General features: G+C 34.2%; 1 protein-coding gene across 1 annotated transcript in view; it reads right to left on the bottom strand.

Moving 5' to 3' along the window:
• Positions 1 to 16,871, bottom strand: part of OTOGL (otogelin like) — a 203,801-nt gene that overhangs the window by 175,145 nt on the left and 11,785 nt on the right. The window contains exons 3-5 of the mRNA XM_051962480.1: positions 15,160 to 15,314; positions 11,350 to 11,471; positions 2,388 to 2,593 (exon numbers count right to left, since the gene is read on the bottom strand). Of these exons, the coding sequence (XP_051818440.1) occupies positions 2,388 to 2,593; positions 11,350 to 11,471; positions 15,160 to 15,314 (483 nt within the window). The remainder of the gene's footprint in view (positions 1 to 2,387; positions 2,594 to 11,349; positions 11,472 to 15,159; positions 15,315 to 16,871) is intronic.

Below are 16,871 nucleotides of genomic sequence, written 5' to 3'. Positions count from 1 at the left end.
TTGTTCAAGAATATCATCTACCAAATATGAGTCTAACAACAATGTAAGAAGGAAGAAAGGGGAAAGGGGAGATAAGCATTTATGTAGTATCTACTATGTACCAGGTACTGTAGCACTTTATAAATATCATTTCATTGATTCTCACAATACTCCTGAGAGGTAGCAGCTATTAGATTATCTCCATTTAAAAACTAAGAAACCAGAGGCAACCAAAGTTTAAGAATTCCCCAACTCACACAGCTAATAAGTGTTTGAGGTCACATTTGAACTGAAGTCTTTCTGACTTGAGGCTTGAAGATCCACTTGGCTGAATAGCAATAGAGATTCAGAAAATTCAAGAAAGGTGTTGTATAATTTCTTCTACAGAGTAGAAGTATATATCCTTTCTTGAACTAGAAATTTGTTATATAGTTTGAATTTTCCCTGATGTTCTGCTTTCTGTCTTCCTTTTTTTCTATTCTGTTCTTTTAAATAAAAAGAAAATTAAAAGAAAAAAATAGTGTGCATATTAACAATACCTGGAGGGAAAAGGAAAGGATCTAACAATTAAACATGTGCTTCAGATGTCTACAAATGCATGCATTGTAATAAGCAAGATGAAGTAGGCACTTTAACATAGAAAGGTAAGTTTGACTTTATAGATATAACTGAAATTTAGTGAGATAAGTAAAACTCATGGCTGGAATACTGCTCTCAAAAAGCTCCAAATCTTGTTCAAAAAGAAAAGGACAGGTAAGGTGGGGAAAGATTTTAGAAAGAGAGGGCAAGAATAGAAATTTACCTGAGAGATTCATTAGAAGAAATCCTATCAGAAGCTGACTGTGGCATAAACCTTTCCTTTGCCTCTACAAAACTTAGCTGTGAACCACATCATCAGGACCCTATTCACTTGTAGAGACTTAACAAATCATCTCTGCCATGTTAATAATATGTAAATATTATCCTTTTAGAGGGGAATATTTGCATTTTGACAGGATACTTCTGGCAATAAAGTGGCAATAATCCCACTGACAATATTAGGTATTAAGCATAATAAAATGACTGGGGTATAGCATATACCCATAAGCCTTTCAGCTGTTTCTGTTGACCTGCTTTGGACCAGTCCTGCTCTGCTTATTAAAGAAATAAATATTTTTCATCTTCATTTATATATTTATTTGTTAGGACATACAACAATATAGTTCTCAGCAATTCTTTCAATCTTTGACCATTGCTTGTTGGTGTCTGTGTTGAAAATAAACCCTATTTTTAAGAGATCATCAAGATAATTGTTACTTAAACATTCAGTTGTTCACTTAGGTAAATGTTATGATTTTAGGTTAATTTTACTCCCTTTTCCAACCTACCAGGTATTGTGAAGGGTAAAATTTAAGTTGTTCATTTTTCTGTTCCTCATCTTAATATGTAAATTAAAAAACTTTTGGAAATAATCACTTTTAATACATTGAGAATTAATGTGATTTGCTAAAGTTTAAAGGAATATCATTCACAAAATAACAAATATCTCACAAACAAAAGTGGATGGATAATCAAATAGATAATCAATGCCTGGAAATAAAGTTCTTCCAAATAATTGTATCATTTTCTTTGTGTTCCTCTGTTTATCACCCTATTTAAAAAAAAAAAAAAAAAAACCCTACCAATTTGCGATCATGTAAGATAACCTTTCTGAAATTAGCAATAAATTATCTCTCCCAAAGAAGCAGATATGCCCCAAATGTATTCCAAATTTATATGTGTATTTAGGTAAATGTAAAGCATTTCTTGTTTTTCAAATTTCACATGAACTAAGGTACTACCCTACTCAAACAGCACTTAAAATAATTATACAGGAAAAGGAACTACCAACTAACTGATATTTCTAAGAATCTGTTTGAAATTAACAGCTTGAACAGGGGAAAGAAGACATTCTAACACATCAAGAACAATAACAACATGCATTTTTTAAGGACTTACTGTGTACCAAGGTCAAGAAAACTTGACCTCTCTGTCTCCCAGACTCACAACCTTGATCTTCCTAAAGTTCAGGTTTGTTCATGTAAACCCTCTCCCTCAGCATTCAATAAACTTCAATAGCTCCCATAAATTCCAGGATCAAATAAGACTTTGATCATTCATCTTTTAAAGGCCTTCATAATAGATGTCCATCTTATCTTTCTCTAGTCTTCTGACACTTTAATTCCTTCTATGTCTCCTATGATTCAGTGACCCAGACTTTCTTGCTCTTAAGGAACAACACTCAATCTCCCAATACTGCCTTTTTCACTGGCATATTGTAGTGCTCTCCTGTTTACCTTCACCTTCTGATTTCCCTGGGTTCCTTCAAGACTAGCTAAAATCCCACCTACTTCAAGTTGTATTTTGGTTGATGTAGGCATTTTACTTACCATGCTGTATTTGCAAGTCATCAGACTGAACATCGTTATAATTCCCACACAGACCACTGGTTTTTCCTTTGTGCTCCTCAGACAACTTGATGTAAATGCCAGATATGCCATCCCAAGCTAATGAAAAGCCAAAGTTTGTTTTCACCAGAATGTAGTCAGCAAGCCTCTCGATGTAAACATGCCCAATTGTCTGTGGCAATGTCAACCTGGAAAAATAGAATAATAGTGTTCCTAAGAGCTCTGATATGAAGTTGGTGATAACGAAAATCTTCCAGGATTATTTTGGTTCTTCAAGTGAAAGAAAACTTTTTCACATTAATACCAATAGACTTAGTTACCAAACATCCAATCTGCAGGCAATCAGTAATTTAATTCAATTTAATTCAATCTATCAACAAACATATATTATGTACTAAAAGACAAACGTATGTGCAAGGCAATATACTAAGTTCTAAAGATACAAAGAAGAAATACTAGACAATAGTCTTAAAGAAATTTATAATCTAATGGGGGTAAGATTTGAGATGTTTATACAAATAGCCATAATACAAAGTAGACTGTGATCAATTCAAATGAGACATCAATTTCATTTCAAGACAATTTTACCAATATAACCAATATGTATTAAGTTTCTTCCATGTGCAAAGCACAAAGTGTTGCAATTAACAACAATAATTGTTCTTCTAGCTTTAGGGGAAAAGTATAAAAGTGATTTAAGAAGAGGGAAATCAAGATATCCAGCATAAAGGAGAGTTGAACCTTAAAGGAAGGGAACGGAGGGGAGTGGGAAATGAGTTCATTCCAGATTGAGGTACAATAATGAGCAAAGTCACAGAAATTGGAAATGACAGTCTTCTTTGGATCCTGCCTATATTTCCAATTATCTACAGATGTATTTACCTGGATATCCTAATGACTCTTCAAATCTAACAAAACCAAAATTAAACATAATATTTCTCAATAAAGCTTGTACTTCCTTTTGATTTCATTATCTCAGGCAAAGGTATTACCATTTACCCATGTCAAACATGTTTGACAACTTTACATTATAGTAATATTTTAGAGTTAAGAGAAAAAGAAGTGTCCCCATCACTTACCAAATCCTTTTAAATTTAAGTCCTGCAAAATTTCTGGCCTAACCTCTCTCTTCCCACTAGAAACAACTAGAAAAAAATAAAACACTTATTGCCCTTTATTTACTCATCATCCGTCTATTACCACAGCCTCCTAATAGCTTCCTTTTTGCCTCACTCCTATTCCTCCTATCCTTTGTAGTGGTATCAAATTGACTTTCTTTATATATAGACTTGTTTATGCCACTTTCCATTTCCTACTAAGTGAAGTTAAAACTTCTCAGTCTGGCTTTTCAATCTCCTCAATGTAGCACCATTTGATTTTGCAGATTTATCTTATACCTCTTTCTTCTATAGCAGTCAAAATGAATGGTTCATAATATTTTGTATATACCCTGAACATTCCATCTCTAGGCCTTTGTCCATGCCTTTGATGAGGGTTCCTTATATCTGTTGAATTTTAATCTTTCCCATAAATTTTTTAATTTTATTTTTTATTATAGCTTTTTATTGACAAAACATATGCATGGGTAATTTTTCAACAATGATCCTTGTAAAACCTGTTCCAAATTTTCCCTTCCTTCCCCCTACCCTCTCCCCTAAATGGCAGGTAGTCCCATACATAAATATGTTAAAGTATATGTTAAATACAACATATGTATACATATTTATACAGTTATCTTGTTGCACAGGAAAGGTCGGATTTAAAAAGAAGGTAAAAATAACTTGAGAAGAAAAAACAAAAATGCAAGCAAACATTAACAGAAAGAGTGGAAATGTTATGTTGTGGTCCATACTCATTTCCCAGTGTTCTTTTTCTGAGTGTAGCTGGTCTGTTCATTACATTACATCAGTTGGAACTAATTTGGATCCTCTCATTGTTGAAGAGAGCCACATCCATCAGAATTGATCATCATGTTATATTGTTGTTGAAGTGTATAATGATCTGCTGGTTCTTCTCATTTCACTTAGCATCAGTCTCTCCAATCCTCTCTGTATTCATCCTGCTGGTTATTTCTTATAGAACAATAATATTCCATTACATTCATATAACAATTTACTCAGCCATTCTCCAATTGATGGGCATCCCTTCAATTTCCAGTTTCTAGCCACTACAAAAAGGGCTGCCACAAACATTTTTGCACATATAGGTCCCTTTCCCTTCTTTAATATCTCTTTTTTCCCATAAAATCTAATCCAAATATCACCGCTGGGAAAACTTTTTTGCCCTCCCTGAAAATTTACATGGCATTTTAACTTTAATTTTATAAACTTATTGTGTATCACCTTTTTGTATTAGAGCTGTTTATGCTTGTGTCATATCATTAATGGAAGGTAAGCCCTATGAAAGGAGGAATCATGTCTTATTCATTAATTTACTTAATGCATTAAACAAATATCCATTAGGCACTGACTGTATGTTTAGAACAGATTCATTCTTTCCTCCAAAGTATTTTATTGGTTTCAACTTGGAGAAAAATCACTACTGAAATTATTTTTAAAATCATTGCTTTCTCCCAAATTTTGGAAGCAGTTTGGAATAAAAGACAGAATTCTGGGCTTTGATCTTGGAAGTCCTTAGAATAAGTCTTTCTTCTGACCCTTACTAGCTGTGTGATTTTGAACAAGTCACGTAGTTTCTGTGTATCTTAATTAATTGTACATGATTTACCTAATAAATATACAGGCTCATTTTTGTCAGCTAAGGCAAAGATGTATTCTCCATGTTAAGGAAATTACAGGACTTTCACATATTCATCTGCCTATCTTCACATTGGGGGGCAGCTAGATGGCTCAGTGAATAGAGTGCCAGGCCAGGAGTCAGGGAATCTTAACTGAGTTCAAATCTGTCCTCAGACATTTAATAACTATTTAATCCTGGGCAATAACTACTTAATCCTATTTGCTTCAGTTTTTTCAACTATAAAATGAGCTGAAGAAAATGGCAAACCACTCCAATATCTTTGCCAAGAACATATCAAATAGGGTCACCAAAAGTGAGCTATAAATGAACAACAGCATATATTCAATTGGCATTAGAAGTTTTTTAATCTTATTATAAAGTTAGTAATATCAACAACCAAAAATTTCCATATAAAAAGAACAGAAAAAAGAAAATTGTGTATAAAGCTATGAATTTCTTTTGTTTTGTTAATAATAGCTTTTTATTTTCCAAATACATATAAAAATATAAAAATTCAACCTTGCAAAATTTTGTGTTCCAAATGTTTCTCCCTCCCTTCCTAAATAACAAGTAATCTAATATAGGTTAAACATGTACAATTCTTCTAAACATATTTCCACATTTACCATGCTGTACAAGAAAAATCAGATCATAAAGGGAAAAAATGAAGAAGAAAAAAAAGCAAATAAACAACAACAAAAAAAATGGTGAAAATACTATGTTATGATCCACATAAAGTCACAATAGTCTTCTTTCTGTATGTAGATGACTGTCTCCATCACAAGTCTATTGGAGGACAGGCTGAGCTGATATAATAAAAATGACAATTCTGCCTAAGTTGGTCTACTTGCTCAGTGTCATGCCAATCAAACTGCCAAAAAATTATTTTATGGAAGTAGAAAAAATAATAACAAAATTCATCTGAAAGAACAAAAGGTCAAGAATATCAAGGGAATTAATGAAAAAAAATGCAAAGTAATGCTAGCTTAACAGTACCAGATCTAAAACTATATTATAAAGTAGCATTTATGAAAACCATTGGCTAAGAAATAGAATGGTGAATCAGTGGAAGAGATTAGAAAGATCTATAATAATCTAGTATTAATAAACTCCCAAACTCCAGCTTCAGAGATAAGAACTCACTATTTCACAAAAATTGTTGAGAAAACTGAAAAATAATATGTCATAAACTAGGCATAGACCTACGTCTCACACCCCATACCAAAATAAGGTCAAAATGGGTACAAAATGTGGGCATAAGGATGATACCATAAGTAAATTAGGAGAGCAAGGGATAATTTACCTATCAGATCTTTGGAGAAGGAAGGAATTTATGACCAAAGAAGGACTAGAGAACATTATAAAAGGCAAAATAGAAAACTTTAAATACATTAAATAAAAAAGGTTTTGCACAAACAAAACCAACAGAAACAAGATTAAAAGGGAAGTACAAAACTAAGGGGAAATCTTTATGGCCAGTATTTCTGATAAAGGTCTCATTTCTAAAATAAAAATGCCAAATTTATAAGAATATAAGTCATTTCTCAGGTGAAAAATAGTCAAAGAATATGAACAGACAATTTTCAGTTTTCAAAATTAAAGCAAGGGGCAGCTAGGTGGTGCAGTGGATAGAGCACCAGCTCTGAAGTCAGGAGGACTTGAGTTCAAATCTAGTCTCAGACATTTAACACTTCTAACTGTGTGACCTTGGGCAAGTCACTTAACCCCAATTGCCTCAGCAAAATAAATAGATAGATAGATAGATAGATAGATAGATAGATAGATAAAATCCTTCAAAATTAAAGCCATTTTTAGTTATATGGGGAAAAATGCTCTAGATTACCATTGATTAGAGAAATGCAAATTATCACAACTGTGAGGTACCATCTCATACTTTTCAAATTGGCTAAGATGACAGGAAAAGATAGTGTTAAATGTTGGAAGGGATGTGGGAAAACTAAGATACTAAAGCATTGTTGGTGGAACTGTAAAATGGTCCAACCAAAGAGCAATCTGGAACTATGTCCAAAGGGCTATCAAACTGCATACTCTTTGACTCAGCAGTGCCACTACTGGATCTGTATCCCAAGAAAATCAGAGGAAAGTATCCACATGAGCAAAAGATTTGTAGCATCTCTTTTTTGTGGTAGCAAAGAACTGGAAAATGAGTGGATGCCCATCAATTGGGGAATGGGTGAATAAGCTGTGGCAGATGAAGATGATGGAATATTATCATTCTATAAAAAATTATGAACAAGTTGATGTTAGCCTGAAAGAATTTCAGCAAGAATTGGCAGTGATCAACTATGAAATATTTGTTTCTTCTCAGTGATTGAGTGGTCCAAAGCAATTGCAGTAGACTTTGGATAGAAAATGCCATCTGCATCCAGAAAAGGAACTACGAGATTGAATGTAAATCAGCCCAAGCTATGTTCACTTCTTTTTTGTGTGTTTTTTTGTTTCCTCTCCCAAGGTTTTTCTTTTGCTCTGATTTTTTTCTCCCAACATAATTCATATATATTAAAAATAAATAAATTTAAAACAACAACAAAATAAAAAACAATTAAAAAAACAAATTCCCAACAACAAGTCTATTGGAATTGACCTGAATCATCCCATTGTTGAAAAAAGCCAAGTTCATCAGAGTTGATCATATAATCTTGTTGTTGCTATGTACGATGTTCTCTGGGTTTTACTCACTTAACTTAGCGTCATAACTTGAGGATTTTAAAAGCATAATTCAACACTGATAGTCCCAACACTAATTAGCTTGTTCATATTCCATACAAAACGTTTTAAAAACTTTTTATAAGCACTTTAGAGCCTTTTCTCAACCAAATAGCTACAGTATATTCCAAAATATCACTAATGCTCAGTATTCAGTATATGAATTTGGCAGCATCTTTTCAGGAATGTCTTTACCACCTTTGCTATCTTAAAGCAATATTTACTCAAATATTAATAGATATAACAATACTAATACATGTCTCAAGGTCCTTTTCCCCTCATCCCTAAGTCAGAAAGGTATATTAAAAGGGCAATGAACTCAGATACTGGGATTCAAATCCTGACTGAGTGGTTTTGTATGTGTTTCTGGGCAAATCATTAATAATAGTTCTCACTTCCCTCATCTCTAAAATGGGAGTAATAAAACTTTTCCCACCTTTCTCATATGGTAATTGTTAGGAAAGTGCACTATTAAAAATAAGGGAGGTAATATGGTATAATGAATAAATGAGACTGAATAAATAAGTAAATCAATCAATGAGTGAATGAATAAATAAATGAAAAGCATTATTTGTGTACTTTTTGTGTGCCAAGAATGATATTAATCATTGAACGTATAAATTCAAAACTGAGATGTTCCGGTTTTCAAGGAGCTTACATTAAAATATGGAGGCAATACATTATAGCAGATTGGTGAGCAGCAAAGAGAGCTATGGTCCAGGAAGCCACAAAAATGCTAAATAAAATAATAGGATAGTCAATTGATAAGTTTTATTGGAAATGAGAACACTAAACAGAAAGTGCCCTAGAAATGAAGAAGATCTGGTTTGGTGGGTGTCATTATAGGTTCCCTAGTACCAGAAGTAGTAAAGAATTAAACTAGGTTTATTAGGCCATAAAGCAGAACTAAGAATGCAAGCAGATATAAATATGGGATTAGCTAGCATCAATAGTCAAATTCTGATCAGTAGGAGGGAGTCATTTCAACAAGTAGGATAGAATGGAGAGAGAGAAACTAGAGTCCCAATTCCATATTCTCCTTCAAGGGACAATCTGTCTTCATTTGGGGAATAAGGAAGCCAGGAGGATCTGTACTCATGCATTATATAATCTTAATAACTGATCAACTTGCATCCTTTTTTTAAAAGTACTTTATCTTTTCTCATAAGATGAGGGGTCTGGATTAGCAAATCTCTATGAATCCTGACAGGGTTAAATTCTTAATTCTATTATGACACTAGTTTCTAGAGTCTCACCCATAGAGGCTAGATATAGTTACCATATCTTTTAAAGGCAATGGAATCTTGGGCAATGAGTCTATGAGGAGACTGAATTTTCACTGACATTCTAAAAGATTACCTGTCATGGTTTTTAAAAGATTAAATAAAGTGCAGAGAGAAAGAAGATGAAATGAACTTTCCCAGGAGAACTATTTGAAATCTTCATCTGCTGAAGAAGTATTTATAAAAAGAATTCTTAAAATATTGGATGCAATCCTGGTTGTAATGATTTTTAAGACTGACTTGGCTTTTATATTTCCCATAGCTCAAAGATTGCAAACAAGAATTCATGTCTTTGTTTTATTGTCTGTTATATTATCAATAAATAGTATCAATCTTAATCTTAATATTTATTTAAATTGATATTTACTAATATTATTTAATTAAACATAGGAAATTAAGGGAAATGTTATACAGAAATGAGCAAAGAGTTTTGGGAAAAGAGGTATCATCAATATATTTTTAAAAATCTGGTATAGTGAGATAGGGCCTTGAAGCTCATTAACCATTGTGAGAAATGTAATCTTAGCAATTAATACAGAAATATCAGACTATTTCCCTCCATTTCCTTTAACCTGAGATAAGAATGAATAAGGCAAATGAATTTGGAGCAAGAAGAGGGAAAGATGATCACTCCACTTAAGTTGTATCAATCCTAAAATCTTGCCTTGCTCTGATAATTGTCCTTTGATCTGGAGGAGGATCATGACAGGAAAGAAGAGAGAGGGAGAGAAGGAAGGAAGAAGGAAGGAGGGAAGAAGGGAAGGAGGGAGGGAAGGAAGGAAGGAAGGAGGGAAGGAAAGAAGGGAAGAAAGAAGGAGAGAAAGAAGGAAGGAAGGAAGGAAGGAAGAAAGGAAGGAAGGGAAATAGGGAGGGAGGAAGGAAGGGAGGGAGGAAGAAAGGAAGGAAGGGAGGGAGGAAGGAAGGGAGGGAGGAAGAAGGAAGGAAGAAGGAAGGGAGGAGGAAGGGAGGAAGGAAGGGAGGAAGGAAGGAAGAAGGAAGGAAGGAAGGAAGGGAGGGAGGGAGGGAGGAAGGAAAGGAGAGAGGAAGGAAAGGAGAAAGGAAGGAAGGGAGGGAGGAAGGAAAGGAAGGAAGGGAGGGAGGAAGGAAGGGAGGAAGGAAGGAAGGAGGGAGGAAGGAAGGAAGGAAGCGAAAGAAGGAAGGAAGGGAAAAAAGGAAAGAAGGAAGGAAGGAAGGAAAGGAAGGAAGAAAGGAAAGAAGGAAGGAAGGAAAGAAGGAAGGAAGGAAGAAAGGAAAAAAGGAAGGAAGGAAGGAAGGGAAGGAAGGAAGGAAGGGAAGAGAAGAAAGGAAAGAAGGAAGGAAGGAAAGGAAGGGAAGAAAGGAAAAAAGGAAGGAAGGAAGGAAGGAAGGAAGGAAGGAAGGAAGGGAAGAGAAGAAAGGAAAGAAGGAAGGAAGGAAGGAAGGAAGGGAAGGAAGGAAGGAAGGAAGGAAGGAAGGAAGGAAGGAAAAAAGGAAGGAAGGAAGGAAGGAAGGAAGGAAGGAAGGGAAGAGAAGAAAGAAAGAAGGAAGGAAGGAAGGAAGGAAGGAAGGAAGGAAGGAAGGAAGGAAGGAAGGAAGGAAGGAAGGAAGAATGGATCTGGAAAGGAAAGACTCTCAGGGTTTCTGGCCAAAGCAGAAATGACTGATATTTACGTTTAATCTGAGTCAATCAGGACCCAAACAATGACCAAATAGGGCTTGGCCTATTGAATTTGAATTAGATTTTGACTCTGATTCATTACTATATAACTCTGGACAAGTCTTTGCTTCTTTGCCTCATTTTCCTCATCCCTAAAATGGAAAGAATAACACTTGTGCCACTTTTTCCAGGGGGAGATTGTAAGGAAAATGTTTTGTAATAGAGAGACAGAGACAAAGAGAGAAAAAGGTAGCTTTCCATAGTGAATGACTGAAAAGTGTTTATTATTTGCTAATCACTTTCTAGGTGCTGAGGATACAGAGATAAAAGTTAGACTGTCCCTGAATTAAAGAAATTTACATCCTAATGACTTCTGTGAAATTACTGTAAGTAAATTCTTAGATTTATTTTAAAAAAGAAAATGCTACCTTCTTGTTCCCAAAAACCTTTTCCACTCTGAAGCTTTGAAATTGCATTCCAAAAAAAAGAAAAAGAAAAAGAAAAGAAAAGAAAAGGAAATTACATTGCACATTTCATTTGAGTAACTATCAGATCATACCTGATTCCATCTTTTTTTACTTCATGACCAGAAATGAGAATTTCTTCTTGGCTAGAAAAGAACAAGCTGACTGACCGATGGCAATAGTACACAGAACCAGTGCACTTAGGGCTATTATGAACCTTGAAGGGAGAAAAATAAATATAGTTGATGAGAACCAAGGCAAAAAATAAGTTTACAAGTGTTGCATTTCCATAGTCCCATTATTCCCTAGTACTTTACAAATGATATATAAGTACATTTAGGGATCACTTACTGTATCAATGGAAAGTTTAGAACAGAAGAGCAAATTACATTCTCTCACTGAAATGTCAGGGCGAATTTAGAGAGATGTTATCTTGAGCTTAGAAATGTTTTGTGAATCAGTAAAGAGAATTGATTTCCTAAAATATATACATATATAGAGATAGATTATAGATATGTAACTCAAATCTCATTGAGTTGCTTTTAGCATTGTTTAGTCTTACATTTATATAGCATTTTTTTTCTTTTCAAGACCTGAAACTACCCATGTAGGGTTTTAGAATTCAAAAGCCCCATGGAAACAAGTAGTTCTACCAAGCTCTGGACAATGTGTTTGTAACATGACATCATGTGCTAGATAATCATGAAAACGTTTTAAATGGAGCATAGCCAAGGATATTTGAAAGTCTGCATGATATAGAGGAATAAGAGTAAGAGCTAGAGATAGGAAGACCTGGGTTCAAAGTCTCCCTTTGACTTTTATTAGGAAAGCAATTCTGGACAAGTCATTTGACACTTCAGTGACCCAGGCAGCCCTCTGAATCTCAGACTAGAAGTTGCAGAATGGGCACTGATTTTCTGTAACTTTGATGTCCCCCTAATATGCTGGGTGATCCCAGAAATCCTAGCTCAGTTTTATGCTTTAAAAGTTTAAAATGTTATTACCATTTGTGAGACGCCGTATATATGAATATATAGAGACAGAGAAACATACACAAATATAGAGAAAGGAAAATTAGGAGAGGAGAGGGAGGACAAGAAGAGAGCAAGAGTACGAAAAGAAATAAATAGAATTCCAAATGTTGCCAATCAAAGACAGTAGAGAGAATGGAGTTTCCATAGTGACAATACATTGCATTAATAAAATCACCAATCCAGATGGAAACAAAAAAAGTATAGAACATGTATACACAATTTCATGGGAAAAAATTTTTAATAAAAATTTTTTTTAAGATTCTTTTTGTGAATCTGAAAGAGAATCCATGAACAAAGCCATCTCTAACATAAACAATCTTTTAAAAAGAGAAACAAAGTTAGGGTTTGTATCTCAAAATTAAAATGTAATCCTTTCTTGAGTCTAATATTCACAAAACATTAACAAATCACCTGTGCATTAACATTAACAAATGCACCTGGGTGGTATAGGTGGATAGAGTGTTAGCCCTGGAGTCAAAAAGACCTGATTTCAAATTCAGCCTCAGATACTTCTTAGATGTGTAACCCTGGGTAAGTCGCTTAACCCTGTTTGCCTCAGTTTTCATATCTGTAAAATGAACTGAAGAAAGAAATAGTAAACTATTATCTTATCTATCTATTTATCTTATGTATCTTTACCAAAAAAAAAAAAAAAAAAACTCCAAAGTGTCCACAGACATGATTGAAATAACTCAATAGCAACAATTATATATAAAATACTATGCTAGGTATGATACCAAATTTAGCTTAAACCATGCTCTTTACCCTTATGGAACTTCTTAGGGCCTTAAATAGGGATAAGATCCAATACAAATAACTATAATACATTATAATTCATTAATAAATTGGTGTATAATGAAGTGTTATTTGGGATATGAAAGAGGAAAGATATTTGCCAGCAGAGATAATGAATCTTGCTCTACTTTTAATTATAATTATTTATGATATGTCTTTTCCCTATTACCAGATTGTATGCTTCATGAGGGCAATGGGAATATCTGATGTATGTGTTTCAAAAATTCCAGCACATTGATCATTTATTTTGTGCTTATTAAGTGGTAATTGAATTTGAATCAATAAGCATATACTTAGCTTTGGGCCCTGATGATCATATCACCATAGATTTAGATGTAAAAGAGACATAAAGTCATAGGATCCTATATTTAAAGCTGAAAGTTGATTCTCAAAATGATTCCCAAACCTGGACTCAACTGCATTCAGCCAAGCAACACAGGTAAACAAAGGGCCAGCAGAAAGGACTGATGGCACTAAGCCCTGGGAATCTGGGACAGCATGAGAAAGGACAGGCCAGTGGGGAAAAAAAACATTTGAGCGAGGTCTGTAGAAGAAGCCCTGGAAGGTAGAATAGGAACACTAGACACAAACAAAGTCTTCCTACCTACTTTTTTTTTCCTGGAGCCAGCCCTGTCTGTGTCTCAGTTGCAGACAGATTTGTAATCCTGTTGAGTCATTACACTCCATTTAGTAACTTTCAACATGACCTATTTCCTGCCTGGGATTCAAGAATTTAATGACCTTTTTTTGTTGTTGCTGTTGTTTTAAAAAGCTTCTCTGAATCCTTTTAACATTTGTGCTCTTTTACTTTTATCAGCCCTTATTTCCATTCCTTTGTCAGTGGGCCACCTGTTTTTTCTCCTCCTCTGCCTTTAGTCCTTTGTTTCTGCTATCAAAACTATGCCATCTGCATATATTAATGTCTGGTTGTGTGTGGGAGGAGAAGATGACTCAAAGACATGAGAGAAAAAGAAAAATGTTTCAGCAAATCAAGACAGTGGGAAACTTTAGCTCTTAAATCCTGCATGACATCACAATGCTTCTTCAACATGTACAAGTAATCTCTGCATACATCTGTGCTGAATGAAACACTACACTCTCTTTCCATCAATATAAGGAATATTTCTATCTGATGAGGGTAATGCTATAAGAAAAAGAAGAAAAGCACCCCTTAGAAAAGAGAAGAAGTATAGAATGGTGGATAGAAAGCCAGCCTTAGAGCCAGGAAAACTTAGTTGATTCAAATCCTGTTGTTACCTGTTAGCTGTGTGGCCATGAACGAGTTACCTAACTCCTAAATAAACATACACAGAGAGAAAAAGAGAGAGAGAAAAAGAGAGAGAGAGAGAGAGAGAGAGAGAGAGAGAGAGAGAGAGAGAGAGAGAGAAAGAGAGAAATTCTGAAAATCAAAGAAACGATAAACAAAATTGAATATTTAAAAATATTTATTTGGTAAACAAATCTGAGCTGATTTTTCCAAAATAAATAGATAACGTTTAGCTAATTTACTTTTTCTAAAAAGGAGAAAGCTAATTAATTAATTAGTGCCCCAATCAACTCTCTTAACTAAAAGTTGTAGGGCAGTCACAATCTGTCTCAAAGGAAAGTGTTTTCATACTGATAATTCCCCTCATAGTTGAAATGAATGTTTCAGACCTCTACTCTCCCACACATACCCAAAATATGTAGAAGGAAGAAGTGTACTGAGGAAGAAAAAAAAATGTGGAGAAAGAGAAACAGTGAGGTATCCATTCACCTTACTCCCTCAAAATAAAAAAAAAAAGTACTCAAATGATATTTCTTAAGGATAAGGATATGGCACTTAACAAATACTGATTTTTAAATATCAATAGTACCAGACTACTTTGGGTGTCCTGACAAGTATATGCCACCAAAGTATTCTCCTTTCACCTTTGATTCTTTACTCAAATTAGATTAAAAAGTTGATTCAGTCCATTCAATATCTCTCTATCTCCCCTACTTGGAAGCTATTCAGAAAGCTAGAATCATAATGTATTTTCCATCATGAATTAAGATCTTTTTAACTGCAGTTGCTTCCATCTCTGGGCTACCTACCCAAACAGTGTACTGAGGTTCTTGAGCACCACAGTCCTTTGCCAAAATGTAAGAACAGTTTCCTGGGAAGTAATAGTAGATACCATCAAATGTTTCAAAATGGTACTGTCCCCAGGTTTTGCAGATTCCATCTCTCTCTTTACCTGTGTTAGGTACTAAAAAAAAAAAGCAAAACAATGTCAGAATTAGCAGTATTTTTTTTTTTCAATGCTTCAGAAGAGCCAATTCAGATTCACGTTTTAAAAGGTGCATATTTAATTCTGATCATTATATAAATATAATCAATATTGCAGTATGTAGTGTGCTTTCTAGAGCCCCCAAATTGGGGTGCCAAAATGTACCATCCAGACTAGCTCTCTGGAGGATCTCAGGACCAGTTTGAGTCCTTGGTCTTAGTGGAGAATTGATGAAGGCAGGGGACCCATGAGATTGGTCAAAGATGGAGTCTGTTTATTTCAAGTCCTCTCAGGACCTAAATACCTTAGTACAATTACATCACCACAGAATACTGAGCAAGTGCTAACTATAAGCACCCCGCTATTCATATGTAAATGCTTCTTTACTGTAAGTATCTCTTGCTTCAAGTAGAACACAGGTGGTCACCCTCTTTGACTTCTCAGGAAGCACCCCCAAGGGGAGAGGGAGAGCTGAACTAGACATTGTCAGCAGGTTCCCTCTTGGAGCTGAAGGGTCTTATACCTTAACCAGAGTTCCCTTACTATTTGTGGCTCTCTACTGCAGTATCGTAATATCTTCAGACCTGGGTTCAATCTAACTTCAGATATTTATCAGCTATGTGACCATGAAAAAAGTCATTTATTTCTATTTGCCTCAGTTTCCACATTTGCAAAAAATGGAAAGAATAATCAGTCTTAACTCCTATCCTGAAGATAAAAAGATAAAAATAATTTTTATCTACAAAATGTTTTACAAATCATAAAGTAATACATAAATTTATTTATACATATTATATACATTTATTTATATGTAATATACATAAGTATTTATTTGTTATTTATATATACATATACTGAAATATATATAAATATATATATATACATATACTGAAATATGTATAAATATATATATATATATATATATATATATATATATATATATATAAAATCATGTATACCTATGTTGTTGTTTTTCTTTATTCTTAAGGAGGACCATGACATCAAGGAGATGATGCCATGATATGCAAGTAAATTGAGGGAGGGTTGTGCAAGGTAAGCTGTCTCACTTTCCCCTCCAGAGCTATTTGGGTCCAGTGGCAAGATATAGATCAAGAAGATTGGAAATGGCCCTGTATAACATAGGAGATCTTGGGCCTTTTTAGGCCAAGGTCTTCAACAAGTCTCAGTTTCACTAATGTCACACCCATGCTTAGGGCTAAGTAGTAACTGAAACAAAGAATCGCCTCTTTCACATAGTCCAAAAAAAAAAAAAAATCTAAATAAATAAATAAAACAAGGGGAAGACTGAAAATGCAATAAATATATACATATGCTTATGTATATAAATATATATATGTTATCTAGTAGGATTTCCATAATGTTAAGGAATATGAAAGTGGTATCAACAGGCAATGGCTAAACAATAAATGATACATTCATGTAATGACATACTTATGTCACAAAAAAAGGATGAAACCAAAAATACAAAGAAGCATAGGAAGATGTATAAGAACTGATGGAAAGTGAAATAAGCAA

The sequence above is a fragment of the Antechinus flavipes genome, chromosome 5 (genome assembly GCF_016432865.1).
Source record: "Antechinus flavipes isolate AdamAnt ecotype Samford, QLD, Australia chromosome 5, AdamAnt_v2, whole genome shotgun sequence".
NCBI lineage: Eukaryota > Metazoa > Chordata > Mammalia > Dasyuromorphia > Dasyuridae > Antechinus > Antechinus flavipes.
This window is presented reverse-complemented; position numbering and strand designations above follow the sequence as displayed.